At 37.7% G+C, this 23,989-nt stretch overlaps 1 protein-coding gene across 5 annotated transcripts in view; it reads left to right on the forward strand.

Annotated features, from left to right (window-relative positions):
* The window catches only part of Wapal (wings apart-like homolog (Drosophila)), a 67,576-nt gene that overhangs the window by 20,838 nt on the left and 22,749 nt on the right, over positions 1-23,989 (forward strand). For 3 of the 5 annotated variants that reach the window (XM_013032084.1, XM_013032085.1, XM_013032087.1), the window contains exons 4-9: positions 806-924; positions 17,561-17,656; positions 19,572-19,724; positions 20,084-20,220; positions 21,011-21,122; positions 23,383-23,610. In XM_013032084.1, coding sequence (XP_012887538.1) covers positions 806-924; positions 17,561-17,656; positions 19,572-19,724; positions 20,084-20,220; positions 21,011-21,122; positions 23,383-23,610 — 845 coding nt within the window. The remainder of the gene's footprint in view (positions 1-805; positions 925-17,560; positions 17,657-19,571; positions 19,725-20,083; positions 20,221-21,010; positions 21,123-23,382; positions 23,611-23,989) is intronic. The other 2 variants (XM_013032088.1, XM_013032089.1) reach the window with 2 other exon arrangements.

Below are 23,989 nucleotides of genomic sequence, written 5' to 3' on the forward strand. Positions count from 1 at the left end.
CTGAGGAATCTAACCCAGGGCCTCAGGCATGCAAGGCAAGCGCTCTACCTATGAGCCACTTTCCCAGCCCTCACTTCTGGTTTTCTGTCTCACAGACTGTTTCCTGCTTGGACTGGCTTTGAACCATGATCCTCAGATCTCAGCCTCCTGATTAGCTGGGATTATAAGTGTGAGCCACCAGCACCCCACTCTTGCTTTTTCAACAGTGTGGTCTTTGTAGATAAAAGCAGGTATTCTTTTAAGACCAACGTGATTCAGTGGATTTAGAATCTAGGAAAACGATTTTTTTTTTTTTTTTTGGGTCCGGGCATGGGGCCTGAACTCTGGGCCTGGGTGCTGTCCCTCAGCTCTTCAGCTCAAGGCTAGCGCTCTACCACTTGCGCCACAGCGCCACTTCCGGCTTTTTTCTTTTTGCGTATGTGGTGCTGAGGAATCGAACCCAGGGCCTCATGCATACAAGGCAAGCGCTCTACCACTGAGCCACCTTCCCAGCCCATAGGAAAATGATTTTGTATGTTTGTGAACAGTGCCACATCACTGTTAGTGTCCATAGACAATCTAGCAGTTATATGACCTATGTATTTAAGGTGTGTTTTGGAAAATACTTGGTTTTGGTTTTTTTTCTTGCCACACAGAATTACAATGTATATACAACTGAGTATTTAAAGCATGAGGTGAGAATGAGTGCCATTTGTCAACTCTGTCGTGCTTGTATTTGTTTTTTCCCCAGTATGCTAAATAGTCAAGCTTTCTCATAGATAATTTGACATATTAGAAAGCTAGCTAGTTTTGATTACCATTTCAGAAAACTTGGATTTTACAGAGGACTTGCCTGGTGTGCCTGAAAGTGTGAAGAAGCCCACAAATAAACAAGGAGATAAATCAAAAGAAAATACCAGAAAGATTTTCAGTGGCCCCAAACGGGTGAGTAAAGCATTGTCTTTGATTTTATTGTTTATTTATCATTGGAAGGCTCAACTCTGAAGTTTTTACTGGAAAATTACTAGCAAGCATTGTGATAATGTCTTTCAAAGGATATATATATATATACATTTTTTTCTTTTTGAAAAGTTACTGTAATTTTATAGAAAAAGTATAAGTAACTTTTATTGCTTAACTATTTTCACATATTCAAATCAGTGATGGTAAGTATATTCACAGTGTTTTATAGTTACTCTATTGTCTGTATACAAAAGTTTTTCAGCTGTGCTCATTAAACAGTAATTCCTCATTCCTTTTCACTCATGGTAAAAAATGTCTTATAAATGTACTCATATGATATTCTTCTCTAGCTTAACTCACTAAACAATATTTCTAAGGTTCATTCATGTTACAGAATATTTGAAAATTTCATCTGTTTTGGGATATATAATGTACTCACATTTTGTTTATTTAGCTTTTTTGTTTGTTTTGTTTTGCTGTCTCTGAGCTGCTTTTGCTCAAGGCTAGTGCTCTACAACTTGAGCACAGCATCACTTCCACTTTTTCTGTGATTTAAGTGGAGATAAGAGTCTCACAGACTTTTTCCTTGGCTGGCTTTGAATGGTGATCCTCATATCTCAGCCTCCTGAGTAACTAGGATTACAGGCATGTGCCGTCTGCACCTGGCTTCTTTTGTCCTTAAATTGTAGTTAACTAAGGATGACTGGTCATAGTAATGTGCTCAGATATTACAGGCTCGGTGCTGGCAGCATAGCTCAAGTGGTAGTGTGCTTGCCTAGCAATCATGAAACCCCAAGTTCAATCCCCAGGACCACTTTAAAAAAACCCAAACAAGGGCTGGGAAGGTGGCTCAGTGGTAGAGCGCTTGCCTTGCATGCTCAAGGCCCTGGGTTCTATTCCTCAGCACCACATAAGCTAAAAGAAAAAAGCCGGAAGTGGCGCTGTGGCTCAAGTGGTAGAGCGCTAGCCTTGAGCTGAAGCGCTGAGGGACAGCGCCAAGGCCCAGAGTTCAGGCCCCACGACAGGACCCCCCCCAAAAAAAAGAAAGAAAAGAAAAATAATTTAAAAAAGAACCCAAACAAAAAAAATCGCAAACAGATTACAGGCATGCCTGTACTCCTAGCTACTCTGGAGGCTCAGATTCAGAGAATTATAGTTCAAAACTAGCCCCTGTAGACAAGTCCACTAGATGATATCTCCAAAAAGATGGATTGGAGTTACAGTTCAAGTGGGAGAGCAGCAATTGAGCAAAGAATATGAGCAAGTGTGAGGTACTGAATTCAGGCTCTGGCAGCAGCAAAAATAAAACTTGAGTTAATTTTATTTTTTTTTGTTTATTTAATCATAATACATTTAAGTCATTGTTCTGTTTGTATGTGTATATTGTTTATTTTCTCCCAGTGCTGGGAATGCAGTTCAGACTCTATTTTAGGCAAGTTCTCTACTATTGGCCTTGTGCTTATTTTTTTTTTCTAACTTAGTTTTAAACAGTATTGACTTTTGTTTTTTTCTACTGACATAAGCTTAGCAAGTACTAGTATACATGTACTTGACCTGATTTTGAAGGCATCTATCTAGCCTGAAGTAAATCAGGTCACAACAACTAAGCCAGTAGCAGACCTATTTACTGTTGAGGTAGTATGTTTGTTTCAGAGGAAAATTACAGTGATTATTGCTAATTTTTTGAAACTAAAAGCTATTTGAAGTCATTTGAAAGATGTAATATGGGTAAAGCCCTATGTTAACACAATAGTGCTATTATTTTATTCCCTGAAGAGGCTTGAGTAAATGTCACTTTTTTTTTTAATATGAGGAAAGTAGTATTCATAGAAAGCTCAATTCTCCAAGGGATTTTAATGCCCATTACTCTCCTGCATTTTTGGGTGGCAATCTGCACAAGTGGTTATAGGAAATGATCTCAGTAGTTGTCCTGTGCTCTGTAATAGAGACTCCTTCATGTGGCTGTGGGAGTGTCTGGGTCTCTGTGATTAGTTCTTTTAATCTGCTTAGATTTAATGGTACTGGTGACCCATTTCCAAGTGTTAGTTTCTCAGCCTAAGTACTGTTGACATTTTGAACTTAATAATTCTTGGTGGTGGAGAGTGGTCCTGTATATTGCAAGCTACACAGCAGTATGGCTGGGCTCTCCATCAAATGCTGCCAAATGTCCTCTGGGGATGAAAACCATCCCCCTTTGATACAGAAATGTGTATGTGTGTTGTGTATATATGTCTTGTCTGGCTGACTAAAGAGTAAATTTAGGCCCATGCCCTTTATGGTGCTTTGTACTTCTAAAAATATTCGAAAAGCACAGAAATAGAGTATGAATTCAAGAAGTTAACACTGATGTAATAATGAAATTAACTGCAAGTTCCATTCAAATTTTACTAATTGGCTCTGATAAAAAAAAATTTGTAGTATAACAAATAAACCACCTCTCCTGAACACAAAGAGACCATGATTTTCTGTTCAAAATTATACTGTGTTGTCACAAGTCTATTCTTCTTCATTCTATTAAAGTATGTTTTCCTGGTATTTTCATGGTTTCAACACTCCCCCCCCCCCCCCACTTTGTGGGGAATGGCAGTTCTGGGGCTTGAACTCAGGGCCTTGGCTACTGTCCCTGAGCTCTTTTTGCTCAAGGTTAATACTCTACCACTTGAGCCACAGCTCCACTTTTGGCTTTTTAATGTTTAATTGAAGATGAGATCTCAGCCTCCTGAATAGCTAGGATTACAGGTGTGAGTCTGATACCTAGCAGTTCCAACATTTTTGAAGTTAGTTTTGTAGAATGTTCCTCATCTTGGCTTTTGATACTTATTCATTGTCATGATTTTGGTTGAGAACACCAAAGGTGATGTGTTCTCACCATGTCATACCATGTCATACTAGGTAGAGACACAATGTCACTTTATACCTTTACTGTTGATGTTAGTTGAATGTTAGGGAGTTTCAATCAGGTTCTTCATTTTTCCATATCAAACATTAACATACTAGTTTTAGCACTAATTTTTTTCCCCTTTTTAAAATTTAAGATTTTTGAAATAACGTCTTGCTATATACCCTGTACTGGTCTCCTGAGTGCTAGGATTACAGATTGTACTGCTGTCCTCAGTTTTAGCTCTTTTTTTTGAGCTTATCTCTAAGTGTAGTTCGAAAGGATTTCAGTTCAACTTATCGATTTATGAGTACAGTTAGCACTTGTTCTAATTTTTACTATTTATGATCGACAAATGTGATATCCTGATTTTATCTTTAGTTCTACAGTTAACAGTAGGCCTTTTTAAAGGTGGATCTTGTTTTCTTCATATATGTATTTGTATTCATAGATTTCTCCTTCACTCACTGATTTCTTATTATTTATTTGATAGTTCTATTGGTCTTAAATTTATATTTTCTTAGATGTGATCAGTAGATGTCCTTTCAACTTGGCTTCTGCCATGGCCCATCATTTTACATTTACTGGTTCCAAATACACCGTATATTTTGCCTGGTTATAGAGTCAGGCATTTCTCCAAGAACTCCTGTTTCAATTTAGTAGAGAATGGTATTTCATAGCAGTAATCTAGCTACCTGAATATGGATATCTCTTCCTCTCCTCCCCTTTCTCTCCCCTTCTTTCCCCTTTTGTGCCAGTCTTGGGCTCAAGGCTGGGCATTGTCCTTGAGCTTTTTTCCCTTAAGACTAACAATCAATCTACCCATTTGAGCCACAGCTCCACTTGCTTTTCATTGGTTAGTTGGAGATAAGAGTCTTCCAGACTTTCCTACCTGGGCTAGCTTTGAACTATGATCTTCAGATCTTAGCCTCCTGAGAAGCTAGTATTACAGATGGGAGCCACCAGTACCTGGCTTGGGTACAGTTATTTTTGAGGTGTCATTGCTTCTACGTCCTGTGAGTACTCACAACTAGGAAACATAAAAATAAGTGTATGTTCTCATATTCACAAACACATGCTTATTTTCTAGTCATTCTCTGTGTACTGAGAACCATGAGTTCACACTGATCCTTTTAGTTCTGGCCCAACACTATATTTTATTCTACCCTTCTCACTTTCTGCATTTTACCTCCCTTTGCCTTCAATGAAAAATCGGGTTCATATTTTCTTCAGTGTGTTTACTTATTTGCCCAGTTCATGCACATAACCAATTTCTTGACCACACAAGTCATCTACCTTAGTGCCACTTAGCTTACCTTAGTCAAGAGTTCCCCTTTGCCTCTCCTCACCTCACTGTATTTAGAAAAGTATCTCAAGCATGCCATCTGTGAGAATTTTCTCTTAACACCTCACTAGGAATGTAGAGAAGGGTGATTTAAATTGGGATTGAGGGCTGCTTGGGAGAAGAAAGTAACAGAAAGGAGATAGGAGGGTTATGAAAACTGGTAAGACACATTGTTGAAATAATGATACAGGAAAGCTGTTACTTGGCAGTTGGGAAAGTAAAGATAGCATTTGAGCAATTGAATTTGTGTGTATCTGAATTTAAACTACCTATTGTTTAGTGATCATTTGGCATTTCTTGTGCTTTTGTTCATGAAATGTTGCCTTGTTTTTTTGGCTACAATTTCCTTGTAGATCATGTCATCTGCCTGCCTTGCTGTGGTTTGATTTCTACCTTTCCAGTTAGTTTCCCCCTCTTCTTGCCTACCGGAAATGCATTGTTTATATAATTGGCCTGACTGACCTTAAGTACTTAGTGGGTTATAGTCTACTTGGGATGTGGGCCATCTTGTTTTGTACTCTCCAACTGATGTTGGGTCATTGAGGAAACTAATAAGAGGTCAGCCTCATTTTCAGTTCTCAAATATTTCTACTGCTGTTTTCATAATTTTCTTGTAGTTTAATGCTAGGCCCATCTGCTCTATCTTTTTAGTCTGACTCTCTAAGGAACATTTTGGACTTAAATTTTTTCTTCCCTTCTGTCATTCAATATGACACTGGATAGTTAGCTTCTGGGCGAATGGATCAAGATTTATTTTTCATTAAATCCCACTTACATATTCAGTTGTATTAGAATATTGCAATTGTATAAAGCTACAATTTTAAAGATTAATGTAGCTTTATATTTCATATATTCATTTTTGCTTTATAAAAGGAATTTATATAGATTGTCAACTTAAAAACAACATCTTACAACTGAAGGAGATTTTAAAGGGACTTTAAAGGACAAGTAAGACTCCCACATCTTACCCAAGAACAAATGTTCTTCCACATAGTTCTTCCTTAGCAGTTAGAACCCACGCTTGTGAAACAGCTGAGTTTTCTGTCAAATGATTTACCCAGTGTCACCTTTTTTTTTTTAATGTTTATGAAGATTCATCTGCCATCTTGGAATTCATTCATCAGGAGAGTATTACAACATTCACTGTATTCTATAGGACAAGAAACCTGAGACATAATGGATATAAAACTTGAATAAAAGAAACTATACAGCTGGGTGCTGGTGGCTCACGCCTGTAATCCTAGCTACTTGGGAGGCTGAGATCTGAGGATCACTATTCAAAGCCAGTCCAGGCAGGAAAGTTCATGAGGCTCTTATCTCCAGTTAACCACAAGAAAACTAGATGTGGCACTGTGGCTCAAAGTAGTAGAATACTAGCCTTGAGCAAAAGAACTCAGGGTCAGCACCCAGGCCCTGAGTTCAAGCCTTATGGCCAATAGGAAAAAAATTAAAAAACAAAACAAAATAAAAAAGTATAGCTGGGTTTGGTAGCATAGTTAACTCTATGCAGGAGGATCAAAATTTGTGGCCAGCCCCTACAGAGTTAGCAAGGTAGATATTATCTTATGATTAAAATAAAGCCAAAAGGGCTTGGGATGGAGCCCAGTGAATATAAGAGGATGGAGAATAGAGAGAGGGAGGGAATGTAAGAGTTTAAATAAAGAATGAATTTATTAATAGTCTTTTAATTTTATTGTTAATGTAGATATCTTTAAAGTTTGAAAGTTAAATTTCTCGGTCCTGTGATTCCCAGAAAATGAGGCTTGAAATGTAGCTCATAGATTAATTAAGAGCCTCAGAACAGGTATACATTATCACAATATAGGAGACTAAAGATGCTAACTATAGCCTTTTTACCTAAAATTTCCCAATGCTGGAAACAGTCTTTTACTAGTCTGTTTAATTTTTTTTTTAATTGAAAATTGCTAAATTTGAGGAAATTTCAGCCAGCATTTTTCTGTCTCTGATCTCCCTTGAAGATTTCAGTTGTATGTGAAACCTCTAATCTGACAAGGTTTGGGTTAGTGATTTGGTGTGTAATAAAGCAACTATGGGACACCATGCCAAAGAACGTTCTAATAGGATTTTGGAGGAACTTTGAGTTTAGATGATTTTTAAGTGAGCAGTGTTAGATAGGTTTAGAGCAGAGCAACACTATGTATAAACAGGTCAACATCAGATGCGCTACAAACTCTACCATGCCTCCTGTTCTCTCAGAAATGTAGAAATTCACAAAATTGTTGCAGTGTGCTATGCAAAAATCTCTCATTCAAAGCACCAGGCCTGAGCTTTGAATCAAGACTTATCTCTGGCTGTATGATGTTAATCTTCTAATCTAGTGCAGTAGATATTTTTATTTATTTCTATTTTATTTTATTTTTTTGTCGGTAGTGGGGCCTGAACTCTGGGCCTGGGTGCTGTCCCTCAACTCTATCACTTGAGTCACAGCGCCACTTCTGGCTTTTTCTGCTTATGTGGTGCTGAGGAATTGAACCCAGGGCCCCATGCATGCAAGGCAAGCACTCTTATCACTGACTGAGCCACCTTCCCAGCACAAGTAGATATATTTTTAAAGAAATGATCCTAGTGGCAGAGCTTTTCTTCTTCCGTTGTTTTCTTTTCATGAATTCAGCCAAAGGTAACATCACAGTTCAAGACATAGTCCTATACAGAAATCAAGAAAAGGACAAACCATTTAAGGAAAAATAAAAGATACAAGGAAACTGGCTTGACAAGTCTAGGTTATGGCTCTTGGTTTGAGACCTTTGAGTAGGTTTCTTTAGGTACTTCTTAAAATCTTTGACAGAATTATAGGGATTGGCAGCATGATTTTCAAATGGCTATTGATGTTGAGTTCTACTAAAATGGCACTATGTGTTATAGGGCAGACTGGACATACAGGACAAAGCCCTTTGCCTTTAGGATGTTAGTAAAGATAACACCCTAGGTTGTCCACATTGTGGTGCTAGAAGGGTATGCGAAACTTCAGCATGAGTACAAATAAATGTAAGACGGGCCATTCGAGAATGAGAGTGAGATCTCATACCAAGTCTGTGTACCATGATGGCTACTCCCTTGCTATTTAAGAAAGTTGTCACCAGGTGCTGGTGGCTCACATCTGTAACCCTAGCTACTCAGGAGGCTAAGATCTGAGGATTGTAGTTCGAAGCCAGCCTGGGCAGGAAACTCTCATCTCCAATAAACTACTCCAAAAAGCAGGAAATGGTGCTGTGTCTCAAGTGGTAGAGTGTTCACCTTGAGCAGAAGAAGCTCAGGGACAGCGTTCAAGCCCAGGCCTACTTCAAGCCTCAGGTCCAGCCCCCCCCCCCAAAAAAAGAAAGTTGTCTGATTGGAGGAAGGCAGAAATTCCTTTGTCCACATATATATGAGGGTTATTAATTCCTTAGTAGCCTCTTGATCCCCGGCAGCTTTGCACCCTCAGTGGGCTTACTTCGTGGATAGTGGCTGGGTTTGTGTTTTGATTCTATTTTAGGAAGCCCTCCATGTGGTAAGGGCAGGGATCCAGAAACTGGGGGAGCATGAGTACAAATCCAGAGTTTCTGATAGTCTTGATTTTAGTGAGCAGAGTTTTTCGTAGTTAAGAAAGCAGTAGTCAAAGAAGGATGTGTTTATGGCGCTGCATAGTTGTATCATATTCTTGTGGGTAATACTTCCTGTTAACTTTATAGCTGACTTTTCAAGACTGATGAATATCAGGACAGAGTTTTATACTCATAGGCACCCATATTCACAACATAGTTAGCAGCTTTATTACATTTATATTGTTACAGTATTTTTACCAATTTATTCTGTTCAATTTTTTTGTCATTGACACAATAATATCCTTTGTCCTAGCATTTTCTCCTTTTCAGTACAGGACCCAGTCTGGGATGAGATAGTAAGCATACTTAGCTATTAATCTCACTTTAGCCTAAAACATTTCTATAGCATTTTTGTTTTGTTTTGTCTTTATTGATAATCTGGTCATCCCCTTAGAAAGAGCTCCTGGTTTTTATTTAGTTCAGTATTTGCTCACAATTGGATTCAGATAGTATGTTCTGGGACATTGCATAAGTAATAGTGTGTACTTTTCAGGATAGCACTTCTGGAGGATATCAGGTTCTGTCCATGTCCATTTCTCTTCTGATAATTACTTTCTCCTTTGCAATTAAATATGGTTTACAAAGAGACAATAAGCCAATTCAAATTCCCTCTTCTTCATTAGAGTGTGTGCTTATGTTGGTATGTATGGAGTGACATTGACCAGTTCTTCAAAAAAATTTAAGCATGAGCCTGAACATCATTATTGTCTTTTTTCGTCAGTATAGTCTCATGAATCTTTTTCTTGTCTGGCTTTATTGAGTTACAATAGATAAAAATGTATTATGTTCTAAATATACATTGTAAACTAAGTACAGCATCAAGCTCATATATGTGTGTATATATGTAATTAGAACTCTTTAAGATCTTAGCAAACTTCTAAGCATAAAGTACATTAACTATAATACTCACTATAATTTAGATCTCTAAAACTTTTCATCATATAGCTGAAAATTTCTATCAAGATCTACCACCAGCTATTAGCAACCACCTTTCTACTCTTTGTTTCTGTGACTTGATTTGGAGATCTAGGTGTATTTTCCATACTGTACTTAAATTATTTTAGATCTAAATTTGTCCTGATTTGGTTAGTGGATCCTCTTTAAGCTGTTTTGTCCCCACCCCAAGTCTCTGCCATTCTGTGACTATTTCCTTATTTTCTTGAATAGTACAATATTCCAGGTTCAACTTGTTCTTGCTGGGCTCCGGCCCTGGAGTCAGGCTTATTTTCTGAAAGGTACTCATTCCTTGTAGTTGGAGATGCTATTAGAGACCAAGATTTAGGTACTAGGTGTGCCTACATTGTTTCTTGGCCATGTTAGCAGCTAGAGATAGAAAACATGCATGTTGATGTGTACATATTCATATCCATATGAATATACTCTCATTTATGCATGTAGAGTTACACCTGTGTCCTAGAAAGAAGTTCTGAGAGATCAATGTCAGCTCATCCCCACAGCTATTTTCTTGCTTTTTGTCCTCACAGTGAGCAAACAGCAATGTATTTATTGAAATCTCTGATAGATATAAAATAGGTGCAGAACTGTTTTATTCACTTTACTAGAGCAAATAAATATTTTTAATTTTTATATTTTGCCAGTCCTGAGGCTTGAACTCAGGGCTTAGGTGCTGTCCCTGAGCTTCTTTTGCTCAAGACTAGCATTCTACCACTGAAGCCACAGCACCACTTCTGGCCTTTTTTCTGTTTATGTGGTACTGAGGACTTGAACCCAGGGCTTCATGCAAGCTAGGGCACTCTACCACTAAGCCACATTCTAAGCCCTAAGCAAATGAATCTTTTGTTGTTGTTGTTGGTTGTGGAGCTTGAACTCTGGGCCTGGACACTGTCCCTCAGTTCTTTAGCTCAAGGCAAGTGCTCTACCACTTGAGTCGCAGCCCTACTTCTGGTTTTCTGGTGATTAATTGGAAATAAGAGTCTCAGCGACTTTCCTGCCAGGGCTGACTTTGAACCGAGATCCTCAGATATCAGCCTTCTGAGTAGCTAGGATTACAGGTGTGAGCCACTGGTGTCTGGTTGGATTTTTCTTTTTCAATTCTTTTTTTCCCCCATTAGCAACTTTCTTCATTATTATTATTATTAAAATTTATAAAAAGATTGCAGTTTAACATGTCTGTTTGTTTGTTTGTTTATGTCGTAGGGCCTGAACTCTGGGCCTGGGTGCTGTCCCTCAGTTCTTAAGCTCAAGGGTAGCTTTGAGCCACAGCGCCACTTCCGACTTTTTCTGCTTAGGTGGTGCTGAGGAATGGAACCTCAGGCCTCTTGCATTTAAGGCAAGCACTCTACCACTGAGCCACCTTCCTGGCCCCAAACATGTCAGTTTATAAATACAATGCATCTAGATCATTTTCCATCATTCTCCCCAATCTATCTTAACCCCATACTTCCCCACAAGTTAACTGGTTCCATTTTCTCATATGTACTCTGTTGTTTTCTAGCTTCTTCCACTCACTGGGAGAATAGTACAAAGTATTGGATTCAACAAAACTAAAAGTCTACCACAAGTAGTGGGAAAGGGGCATCTTCCATCAACCAAGCCTGAAGTTGTAGGTGCCTAAAACCTCATTATCTGTATGATCCCATAGATCATACAGATCTATGGGTAGGCAGTGGAGGCTGAAAAAGTAGGCTGGGAAGCATTATTAACGAAGTTGGAGAAGTCAGCCTAGGGAGCAGTAATGGGAATGTGGTAGCCACAAGCGATTGGGGCAGGTGCTCACTTAGGCCGTGATGGGGTGGATAGCACTTGCTGCACCTGCCTGTGGCAAAAAGTTGTTCAGAACAGTGTCCCACTTCCAGCTCAATGTGTAATGCAGCAATTCAGCAACTTGAATGTGCACTTGGATTTCCTGGACATCTTGTTAAAATGCACATTTGGATTTAGTGATTGGATTTGGTGAGGCTGGATATTTGCATGTTTAATAAGCTTACCAAGTGATGGTGAGAGTAGTGCATCCTTCCATTCTTTTTCTTGTTGAATATGTACACATTGACATGCTTCCAAAAGTCAAAACTATAAAAAGGAAAGTACATGTAAGGATTACTTCATATCTGTCTGCCCCTTGTAAAAAAGCAACTTTATTGTTTTCTTTTTTCCTTCCGTTTCTTGTTCAAAAATCCATTGAATGTTTTCTTTTTCATTAAAAGGTAACACATCTTTTACTAAAATATCAGTTGAAATAACTCAGTATGGTTCAGGTAGCTCTTCTCAGTATTTTAATAATTTAAAGAATTTGCCTTTCAAGTTGCCTTTGTATTTTTTCATTGGCTTCTGCATTTTTCCATTCTCTTACATAATTTCTTTATTATATCTCTCAATTTGTTGCTTTTTAAATGTTGTAAGTATATACTTTTCTCATTGCTAGTATCAGCACATTTTTGTATATTTAGTATGTCATTTATTATTTGGTTTTAATTTTAGTGAAACATGGTTAAAAATTATTTCATCTTGGGCTTTGACTCATCCTTTGTAAAAGAAATCCTAAATTAGGTTAAAATAGGTTGTTTGTTATTCTTAAGATTACTAGTCTTTGTTTAGACTTATTTTCAGATTGCTGCAGTGCCAGGACACCAGGCTTCCTCTGTGTGGCTTCCTCAGTGTAGTGGTGTCCTGGCATTTCTAGAGTGCTGAGTTGTGTAGGATGGGAGCCATCTCTAAGGGTAGGACCTATACAGTCTATACACTTCTGTTCACACATCACTGGCCAGAACACAGCCATTTATTCAGACAAGTAACATTGAGATGTTTAGGGAGATAGTAAGATGGTGTTGGTTAGCTGTACATTAAAAGGAAACTTAAGAGGGAGACTAGATATTCTTTTACCTTGTTTCTCACTCAAGACTTCAGAAGTGTGTGCTTGTGTGTATTGAAGGGGGGAGGGCTAGGGATTGAACCTAAGGCTTAGGAGCACTAAGCTACACTTTTTGCCCCCAAACTTTTTTTTCTCTCTCTCCTTTTTTGGTACTAGGGATTAAGTCCAGGCTATTGTACTTTGTCCCTTAGCTACATTCTCAGCCCCCTCATTGGCATTTTTAATCACAAGAACTAGTTATTTTATCTGATTATAATCATGGCTTGTCCTACTTCTTGTTCTATGACTGTTATATCATAGGCTAAGTTATATTCTCCCAAAGTGTAGAATACTGACTTTTATGTTCTATTACATAGATTTTTTAGTTTATTCCCAAATTACAGTATTTCTAGACAATAAAGTGACAATGACAATGATCTGCTCTTATAAAACTGTAGATACCAGTTGAACTTTTGATGTCACTTAATAACCGTGTAATAGTATGCATTGTTTTTCATATAGACAGGAATTGACAATTTATCGATTAAAAATAGCAATTGTCTCCTGCCTGTAATCTTCCAGTCTTGTTCTTCCCTTTAGTGTTGAGATTCTCCACATAGAGTCCTCTTATATATTAAAATGTCTGGTTATACAGAAATGGTACAATGTTTAATTTATGGGATTTCTTTAATGTTTCCTCAGTAATTTAATACTCTAAATATTTAACATATGAGGTTCCTTTCTTAGTTTAGGACAATTTAAGATTATATAATTAGCTGGGAGCCGGTGGCTCATGCTATAAATTCTAGCTGCTCAGGATGCTGAGATCTGAGAATTGCAGTTCAAAGCCAGCCTGGGCAGGAAAGTCCCTGAGACTCTTAACCAGCAGAAAACTGAAAGCACCACTGTGACTCAAGTGGTAGAGCATTGGCCTTGAGCCAAAGAGCTGAGTGACAGTGCACAGACCCAGAGATGAAACTCTAGGGCCAACCAAAAAAAAAAAAAAAAGATTATATAATTAGCCTTAAAAGAACTTGCAAATTGCTGAATGATACTCTAGTCTTCCTACAACTTGATGATTTATTTCTCTTTCACTCTTTCCTCTCTCTCTCTCTCTCTCTATTTGTTGTGGGGATGGAACTCTGGGCCTGGGCACTGTCCTTCAGCTCAAGGCTACTAGCGCTCTACCACTTGAGCCACAGCACCACTTCCCGCCTTTTCTGTTTATGTGGTGCTGAGGAATTGAACCCAGAGCCTCATGCATGCAAGGCAAGCACTCTGCCACTGAGCCACGTTCCTAGCCCTCATGATTTCTTTTTCTTTTACCACCTTTTATACAAATTCTTTGGCTGGGCATTGGTGGCTCACCCCTATAATCCTAGTTTTTCAGGAGTCTGAGATTAGTGTTCAAAGCAAGACCAGACTGACAAGACAAGAGACTCTTATCTCCAGTGAAATATAAAAATGCCAGAAGTAGAGGTATGTGGTTCAAGTGGTAGAGAGAGCATCAGCCTTGAGTAAAACAATCTAAGTGAGAACTCAAGGAACTGAGTTCATGTCCCAGTACTACCTTCCTCAAAATAAAAAATTCTTCACTATTCTAGAGACTAAGATTCAAATCCAGACCCCCCCCCCTTTCTCTATTTGCTGCTAGGTATTAGATAATATCCTTACGTACTACAGTTCTTCTTTAGAATTTATTAAGTTCTACTCATTGCTGGATTACTGCTGAGAGTACATTTCTCTTTTCATGAAATCTTTGTGGATAAGGCTGGAGTTGTAATCAGCTTACTATTTTTGTCCTCAGTACATAGTCTTCTTTAAAACTCATAAATAAATTTGGTTCTGTTAAAAAATCATATGGCATAAAAATAATTAGCCAATATTGTTTCACTTTTTCAGAGCCAGCTCAGTGGAGAAATGTGTAATATTGCTATTTCTTAGCTTTTCAGGAAGGAACACTTTTTTTTTTTAGACTTCTCATTTACAATTGTAATTTGGTTAGTCAATCTGTTAATAACTGTATTCACATTGTGATTATAAAAACCAACCTTTATCCATTGTTTTGGGATTATCTCATGGATAAATGCCCTATAAGTCTTTTTTTGGGGGGGGGTCTGGTCGTGGGGCCTGAACTCTGGGCCTGGGCGCTGTCCCTCAGCTCTTCAGCTCAAGGCTAACGCTCTACCACTTGAACCACAGCGCCACTTCCCGCTTTTCTCTTTTTGCTTATGTGATGCTGAGGAATCGAACCCAGGGCCTCATGCATACAAGGCAGGTGCTCTACCACTGAGCCACCTTCCCAGCCTGCCCTATAAGTCTTACCATTGCATGGTTCTTGTTTGGAGAACTGACTAGCAAAGAATATAGAATATTTAAGATTTCATATTTATAAAATATGTTAACATGGGTGCTAATCTTTAGAATGTCGAGAGGATTTCTAAGAGCCTTCAACTATTTTTTTAGAACAAGTATTCTTACTAGTTTGCAGAGCAGGCAGATTCCACAAATTCTTTAACAAAGAATAAAATGAAGGCAAAGAATCTGGTCAATATGCTATGTGTTTGCTTTTAGAACCAAAATAAATTAACAAGATTAAAGAAAGCCTGTTGAGGCGATCAGTGACCCAGTTTAGGTATGGCTAGGTATCTAGATGGTGAGAATGATTTTGACTTTCCATGAAAAATGGATTTCTAAACCTATTGTTTGTTTGTGTTGGTTGTAGGGCATAAACTCTAGGCCTGGGCACTGTTCTTCAGCTTAAGGCTAGTGCTCTACCACTTGAGCCACAGTACCACTTCCAGCTTTTTCTGCTTATGTGGTGCTGAGGAATCAGACCCAGGACTTCATGAGTGTAAGGCAAAGCACTCTACCACTGAGCTACCTTCCCAGCCCTAAACCTATGTTTTAAACAGTTACTTTCGTGGAGTGAAATTAGCATGTGACGTATCAGTGCTATGTGATATACACTTAGTAATGTGAAGTTCTTGTATCATTTAGGATAATGAGGGACTAGGAATTATATGTTCCTTCACTTTGTCCTTTTCTAATTCCCTCTCAGCCACACTCAGATGGTAAAGTAGAAGTATCTTCAGTATCTCTGTTCCCCCATAGTAAGCCCCTATTCCTCTCCCCATTTCTCTCTCTTCTCCTTTCCTCTCCTCTCTGCTCTAGATGTAATCTCGCTGAAAAACCTCTCCCTTTGCCTCTGTTTGTCTTTTACTTCAATAAATCTTTTCCATTTGTGCCTTCCTCTTTGTTCATAGATTCATTTTTGGATAGCACTGAGACCAAGTGTGGGCCATCAATTGCATGAATGTATGAAATTGTTACTTCTAGTGAGTTATCACTTCATGCATACTTGTATATATAGATGTTTGACCAATTGGGAGTAGACTTTTTTCTACGTGTTTTCTATATATATATATTTTTTTTTTGGTCCGGTCGTGGGGCCTGAACTCTGTGCCTGGGCGCTGTCCCTCAGCTCTTCAGCTCTTCAGCTCAAGGCTAGTGTTCTACCACTCGAGCCACAGTGCCACTTCCGGTTTTTCTCTTTTTGCTTATGTGGTGCTGAGGAATCGAACCCAGGGCCTCAAGCATGCAAGGCAAGCGCTCTACCACTGAGCCATCTTCCCAGTCCCGTGTTTTCTATATTTATGTCTGTGTATATGTGTATGTATACACTACTGAATATAGGAAGATTAAAGTTTAAAGGATAGAATTTAAGATCACTTTTTTTTTTTTTTTTTTTGGTCAGTTGTGGGGCTTGAACTCAGGGCCTGGCTGCTGTCCCTAGTCTTTTTTGCTCGAGATTAGTACTCTTTGAGTCACAGCTCCACTTTCCACTTTTTGGTGGTTAATTGGAGATAAGGGTCTTATGGACTTTACCTGCTGGAGCTGGTTTGAACAGTGATCCTCAGATCTCAGCCTTCTGAGTAGCTAGGATTACAGGCATGAGCCACCAGTTCCCATCTTAACATCACTTTTATCAGAGGTAGATGAGATGCTATTAGTTTTCTATGTTGTAAGCTTTCCTTTCAAAGTAAGAGTTTTTATTTCTTTTATACATATTTATTCCTGTGGATATGATTTTGTAGGCTCATAGTTGTTTATTCTAAATTCTGAAATTCAGTGTTAAGGATTTTTTTTTTATAAGTTGAAGTAAATTGGCAGCACGGTAACTCGAATTAATGCAAGGAAATTTACATCCATATCCCACTTTAGTGTGAGCATTTATATTTATACATTTTGCTGTAGAATTCATAAATGTTATTACATTGTATTCCTTTAGACTCTACTATGTTTTATAAGGTATATAAACCATATTTACTTTTATGAAAGTGGAAAACTTTTGAATGATGCACACATCTGGCCCCAGTGGTTTTATTTACATGAGTATGGATCTGTGTTGCCTCTTATAACTGCCTGATTACTATTGTTGGAAAACTGGATTATGAGGGAGTAGAGTGAGGAATAACACCGGGCACCGGTAGCTCATGCCTGTAATCCTAGCTACTGAGGAGGCTGAGCTGAGGATCACAGTTCAAAGCCAGCCTGGGCAGAAAAGTCCTTGAGACTCTTGTCTCCAGTTAACCACCAGAAAACCAAAAGTGGTGCTATGGCTCAAGCGGTAGAGCGCTCACCTTGAGCTGAAGAGCGCAGGGATAGTGCTATGCCCAAGCCCAGACTGCAAGCCCCATGAACAATCCCTCTCCCCCCCCCCCCCCCCCAAAAAACAAGGAATAACGTTTTGCCAGAGAATACGTTGAATTAATCACTAAGTACAGATCTAGCAAAGTAGTAATTGCCAGTTTTGTGGCCAAGTATTAGTGATCATGCCTGCCATGGATGTGGGAATAGCTCTCCTTTCTGTCTATGATATGTGTTGCATTTAAATTATTCTTTATTGATTTTATTAAGTGAGACACTTTCATAAAGAATACAAAGTAAGGTGAAAGTGGTTTACCATTTTCTTATTTCTCTAGTCACCTACAAAAGCTGTATATAATGCCAGGCATTGGAATCATCCAGACTCAGAAGAAATACCTGGACCACCAGTAGTAAAACCTCAGAGTGTCACAGTAAGTAAAGAATATATTTGTATGTTTTCATTAAAGTTTTAATTTAGTTAAGCAGTTTTTTTTTTCTTTTTGGGGATGGGGTTTGAACTTAGGGGCTGGGTGCTGTCCCTTAGCATTTTTGCTCAAGATTAGCACTCTACCACTTGAGCCACAGCTCCACTTTTTGACTGTGTACGTGCGTGTGTGTGTTGGTTAATTGGAGGTAAGCATGGACTTCTTTCCAGGCTAGCTTTGAACCATGATCCTGAGATCTTAACCTACTAAGTAGTTAGGATTACAGGCATGACTGACTGACACCTGGCAACAGTTACTGTCCTATCATTTGTGACTTTTGTTTTTGATGCCTGTCCTGGGGCTTGAATTCAGAGCCTGGGTTCTGTCCCTGAGCCACAGCTCTACTGCTGGCTTTTTTTGGTACTTTAGAGCAGTTAAGAGTCACAGTCTTGGTCTGGGAAAGGTGGCTGGGTGGTAGAATGCTTGCCTTGTATGCATAAGGCCCTGGGTTCAATTCCTTAGCACCACATAAGCAGAAAAGGCCAGAAGTTGTGCTGTGACTCAAGTGGTAGAGCACTAGCCTTGAGCTGAAGATCTGAGAGACAGTGCCTAGGCCCAGAGTTCAGGCCCCACAACCGACCAAAAAAAAAAAAAAAAAAAGTCACAGACTTTCCTTCTCAGGCTGGCTTTGAACCACAATTCTTAGATCTTTAGCCTCCTAAGTAGCTAAGATTACATGTGTGAGCCACTGGTACATGGCTCTGACTTTTCTATTTATAGTTTACTTTTTTTATATTTACTCATTGAAGCTCAGTTTAATAAACTGGAAAAGTGAGTATTATGATAAGGATAGAACTTCTTGTGTCTACAAGGTAATAATTGAAAACCTTAAAATTTAAAGGCTTTTTTAAAGTAGGAGTATTCTTAAGTTTCAGGCCAAACTGGGCTATCTAGTAAGACCCTGTCTCCAAAAGCTAAAACCACCCAGGTGCCAGTGACCTACCTGTAATCCTAGCTGCTCAGGAGTCTGAGACGTTGGAGGTTCAAGGTTCAAAGCTATTCCAGGCAGAAAACTCTGAGATTCCATCCAATAAGCTAGCAAAAATGGGGACTAGAGTATTGGCTCAAGTGATAAGCCAATCTAAGGTCTGAGTTCAGGTCCTTGTACTGAAAACAAAACAACACCAAAAACCTGTAACTTTTTTTTTTCCAAGTTGTTTTCTTCAGACAGTTTGGTAGTGTTATAGGTTAAAACTGTTAGGTTAACAGCACAGCCATAGTCATCTGAGCTGTGAAAGGAATGAGTATTTTATCACAACAATAAAAAGAGGGTATAAGTTGTTTTTCCAAAATAAAAAATATTTATTCATTTTGTGGTCCTGGGGATCAGACCTAGAGACTCATCCATATAAGGTGAGCAGGAATAGAGTTATTTCTAAAACAGAATGTATAGGTTCATGTCTTAAATTGATAATAAAACTATGTAATTGTATTCCAATCTGATACATTACCTGCTCTTGTTAATGCGGCTTGTTTCTATTCTAAACTACTTCTCTTTCTTAAGTTCTTAAGATTTCTTTCTTTATTGTAATTTTTCTATCTTATCTCAAGCTGCTTATCAATTCAATTTTATACATGCAATTGTGGTTCTTTATTCTTTTAATGGTCCTGGAGTTAAATAACAACTTATATGAAATATAAGGCTTTTTAAAAGACACATGTAATTCCTGAGTGGTTCTTTTGTGTATGAAACATACAAATCTTGTTCTGTAGTGCATGAAATTGGAAGTATTTATTAGGACCTTTTAATACCCCCCCTTTTTTTCTCAAGAAAACTTTTTAAAAGGTAGTTTTCCAGGTAGATGAGATGTTACTTTTAAAAGTACATTTAGAGCAACTAATTTAATACCTTTATTAATAGGTGAGGCTGTCTTCAAAGGAACCAAATCAAAAAGATGATGGAGTTTTTAAGGCTCCTGCACCACCACTCAAAGTGATAAAAACTGTGACACTTCCTACTCAGCCCTACCAAGATATAGTTACTGCCCTGAAATGCAGAAAAGAAGACAAAGAAGTAAGCAGCCATATAGTTTTACTGCATGTGGATAGATTTTTTTTTTCATTTGAGAGTAATTTTTTTTATTGTGAAAATACTGTACAGAGGGGTTACAATTACATGGGCAAGATAATGGTGGATAGATTTTTATATGTAACATTTAGCTTTGTAATGTCTTGAACAACTATTGCTACACTGAAAGACAGTTTTGAACCACAAACTTAAATTGTCCTACCAGTATCATTGTTTTAAAAGTATTTTTGTTACCATCTACTGAACTACGGCATGTTTTTATATATATAGAGAGAGAATGGATGTAGGTTTAAATATGCTAGTTCATTAGTTACAAAAGAAGTGAACTTATTTTTTCTTGGCAGTTATATACTGTTGTTCAGCACGTGAAGCACTTCAATGATGTGGTGGAATTTGGTGAAAATCAAGAGTTCACGGATGACATTGAGTATTTGCTAAGTGGCTTAAAGAGCACTCAGCCTCTAAACACACGTTGCCTTAGGTAAGGCCTTCTCATATTTTATAATTATGTGTATGTGTGTCATTAAATGTTTTCAATTGAAAAAATCATTATTAAAAAACCTAGACACTTTTGATTTTGCAGTAGTCAGCCAGTAATAGGTTAGAATGTGATCAGGATTAGATTTTATAGAGCAGAGGGAAAGTGGGCAATTGTTACCCTGTATAGTATAGGTGTCAGTTTCCAGATACTTAAAAGAAGAAAAAGTTTCTACCATAATCTAAGGGTTTTTTTTGGGTCCGGTCGTGGGGGCTGAACTCCTTCAGTTCTTCAGCTCAAGGCTAGCGCTCTACCACTTGAGCCACAGCACCACTTTCAGCTTTTTTCTTTTTGCTTATGTGGTGCTGAGGAAATGAACCCAGGGCCTCATGCATGAAAGGCAAGCGCTCTTACCATTGAGCCACCTTCCCAGCCCAGGTTTTTGTTTTTTGTTTTTGCCACTCATCTAAAAATGTCAAAAAGTGAGTGATAGATTAAGCATTTTGTGAAGTGGATCATTTTTTATGTATGATAGAGGAGTGAAAATCTTGACTTGGATGTATTATCCAGTCCAATCAAATATAATTATTTACAGTTTTTATATAACAAAGTATTATGAAAGGTAGCTAGGACTTCTATGGTTTTAGTGATAGTAGTAATACAAAGAATGCAATTAAAAATCATATTAGTTTTGTAAATACAATGTACTCAATCACACAGTAGGCACCAGTGTTATTTTTAGTTAATGTTTTAGCTACTTTTAGTTCTCCTAACATAATCTCTTGTCTCCTAGTGTTATTAGCTTGGCTACTAAATGTGCCATGCCCAGTTTTCGAATGCACCTGAGAGCACATGGAATGGTTGCAATGGTCTTTAAAACCTTGGATGATTCACAGCACCATCAGGTATTTCTCAGTTTATGAGGCTGAAAAATATTATTGGAAAAATTGTCTATTTGACTATCAAAAATACCTTCATTGAGCCCAGATGCTGATATTATTAGCATACCTGTTATCCTAGCTACCCAAGAAACTAAGGAAAGACTGAGGTTCAAAGCCAGCCAGGACAACAAAGTCTAGTTTATTTCCAGTTAATGAGAAAAGAAAAACTGGATTGGAATTATGGCCCAAGTGGTAGAAAGCCAGCTGTGTGCAAGCAAGTTAAGATCTGGAGCATGAAGGCCATAAGTTTAAGACACAGTTTGGGCTCAAAACAAAAACAAAAGTACTCCATTGTCAATTCATGTAAATTTATCCCTAATTATACATTGAGTGTATTTACTGATTATATAGATTAATAATGCCATAATAATTACACATTAAGTTTATTTACTGACTATATAGATTAATAATGCCATAAGTGTTTGTTTCTTAAAATTACTTAATTTCTCATATTTTAAATTTTGAATTTATATGACCAGAATCTTGCTCATTTACCATAGCTAACATACTATGCTGAATATTTGATTCTGTAATTATGATTTTTTCTATTCAGAAAATACTAAGTTTCTAGTAACCACTGGGCAGGTTGCTTGCCATTTGAGGTACACCCCCAGGTCAACCCCTAACTTATAAAATTAAAAAAAAATTGCTATTAAGGAGTTACACAAAGAGATTACCATTCCATAAGTCAAATAATGCCACTCCTAACCTTCCAACATTTGGTCCAGTGTTGAATCTGGAAGGTAGCTACTTAAGAAAAGGATTAAATTGTTTTACTTTTATTGCTCTTGAAAATTTTTCTCAATAATGTAATAAAAATTTGCTCTAATTTCGTCAAAAGTTAGAAATGATAATCTTTAGCTGGGCATCTGCAGCTTACACTTATAATCCTAGCAACTCAGGAGGCTGAGATTTGAGAGTTGAAGTTCATAATCTCCATTGCTAACTATTATTGATTGTGATGTTTTGAGATGGCCTTAATTATATTTTTATTCAAAGAGATTAGGTTGCACATACAGGTCAATCTGTATTTGAGTGACACAATTAATTTTTTTTTTGTCATTTGTGGGGCCTGAACTCTGGGCCTGGGTGCTGTTCCTCAGTTCTTCACCTCAAGGATAGCGCTGTACCACTTGAGAGCCATAGTGCCACTTCTGGCCTTTTCTGCTTATGTAGTGCTGAGGAATCGAACCCAGGGCCTCATGCATGCAAGGCAAACCTTCTACCACTGAGACACCTTCCCGGCTCCAATACAGGCTCTTTTAAAACCAAAAATATTGTACTTAGTCCAAGTGAGCATACTTCTGTTAACAGATTGTATAGCAGGTACAGAATAATGAGGGAGAATTGATGAGAGCTGTAAGTGATTTTTTTTGTTACACAATTAAAAGTAGATTAATGTATTACTATTTTTGCAAATTTTTAATGTGATTAAGTGATTCCATAATTTCACAGTAATGTGGGATAATGATGCTTAGAAGTCACAAATACGTTCTAACCTTCATGGGGCAAATTGTCCATCATGGTCTATAAATTTTATGAGTTCTATGGGCTTTGACAGTACAGTTATTTCTTCCACATTGGGTGATACGTACATTCCTTTCCTTTTGCATAGTGTCAGCTGTGCTCTTTCCCACTCAATCCCTCCGTCCCATTGCTGCCATTGACTTGCTAACTTTGTTTTGATCAATGTCCAGTGCAGCTGACGGGTCCCACTGTTGTATGTTTTCCTGTTTCCCTCTAGTTCTGTGTCCTCCTCCTAGTTTCCCTCCGATGTGCTCATATTATATTACTATTTTTGTTAACTGTTATTTTAACTCTTCATGATCTTTATGTGGTGGTCTAATTTCCAAAAATTTGTTTTATAAATAGTTAACAATCACATGACTAAATGGCTGCATTTTCTCTACTTTGGTAGATTTAAATTTTAAATCTTTAGTTAATTATATATCTGTACATTCTGAAATACAGAATGTCTCAAACTAGACTATCTCTTGATATCTGAGGCTGAATGATATAGTATCCTTGTTAGAATATAGATACTATGTAAATAGCTCATCCAGAGGGCTGGACAACTCCATTCCTAGCTTGAATCAAGCATATTCATGGTCTCCAACAAAATTAGCAAAGTAAGTTTTAGGCCTTTTGACTTGTAGACAAATGTTGATACAGTCTTATTTCCTTGATATTATCAGTAATTGCCTATACTTTTGTTTTGTTGAAGAATCTGTCCCTCTGTACAGCTGCCCTGATGTACATATTGAGTAGAGATCGTTTGAACATGGATCTTGATCGAGCTAGCCTAGATCTAATGATTCGACTTTTGGAACTGGAACAGGATGCTTCATCAGCTAAGCTACTAAATGAAAAAGACATGAACAAAATTAAAGAAAAAATTCGAAGACTCTGTGAAACTGTGCACAACAAGCATCTTGATCTAGAAAATATAACGGTAAGCCATTGACTTCCATTATAAAGTGAAAATTTATTTCAGAAAGTCTGTTTAGTCATGGTGCTTCTGTGGCTTAGGGAAAACAATTTATTTAATCTTTCCAGTCCTTGTTTTACAAATTGGAAATTTTCTCTAGTTTAGTTGTGAATTATTCATTTATTTCACTTAACTAGTTCATCTGTCTTCAGGCTTCTTTGGGGATCAGGTACATTTTTATAGCAAATGATGCAGGTCTTCAAATAATAGGGAAAAATAATAAATAATAAAATACTAAATAACAAATAATAGGGGAAAATGTTTTATATTTGAAAACCAGATTGATAGCAATCTTATTTTTTAAAAACCACAAGTCAATTTATATTGGCCTGATTGAATTATC

The sequence above is a fragment of the Dipodomys ordii genome, unplaced genomic scaffold (assembly GCF_000151885.1).
Source record: "Dipodomys ordii isolate 6190 unplaced genomic scaffold, Dord_2.0 Scaffold148, whole genome shotgun sequence".
NCBI classification, from domain to species: domain Eukaryota; kingdom Metazoa; phylum Chordata; class Mammalia; order Rodentia; family Heteromyidae; genus Dipodomys; species Dipodomys ordii.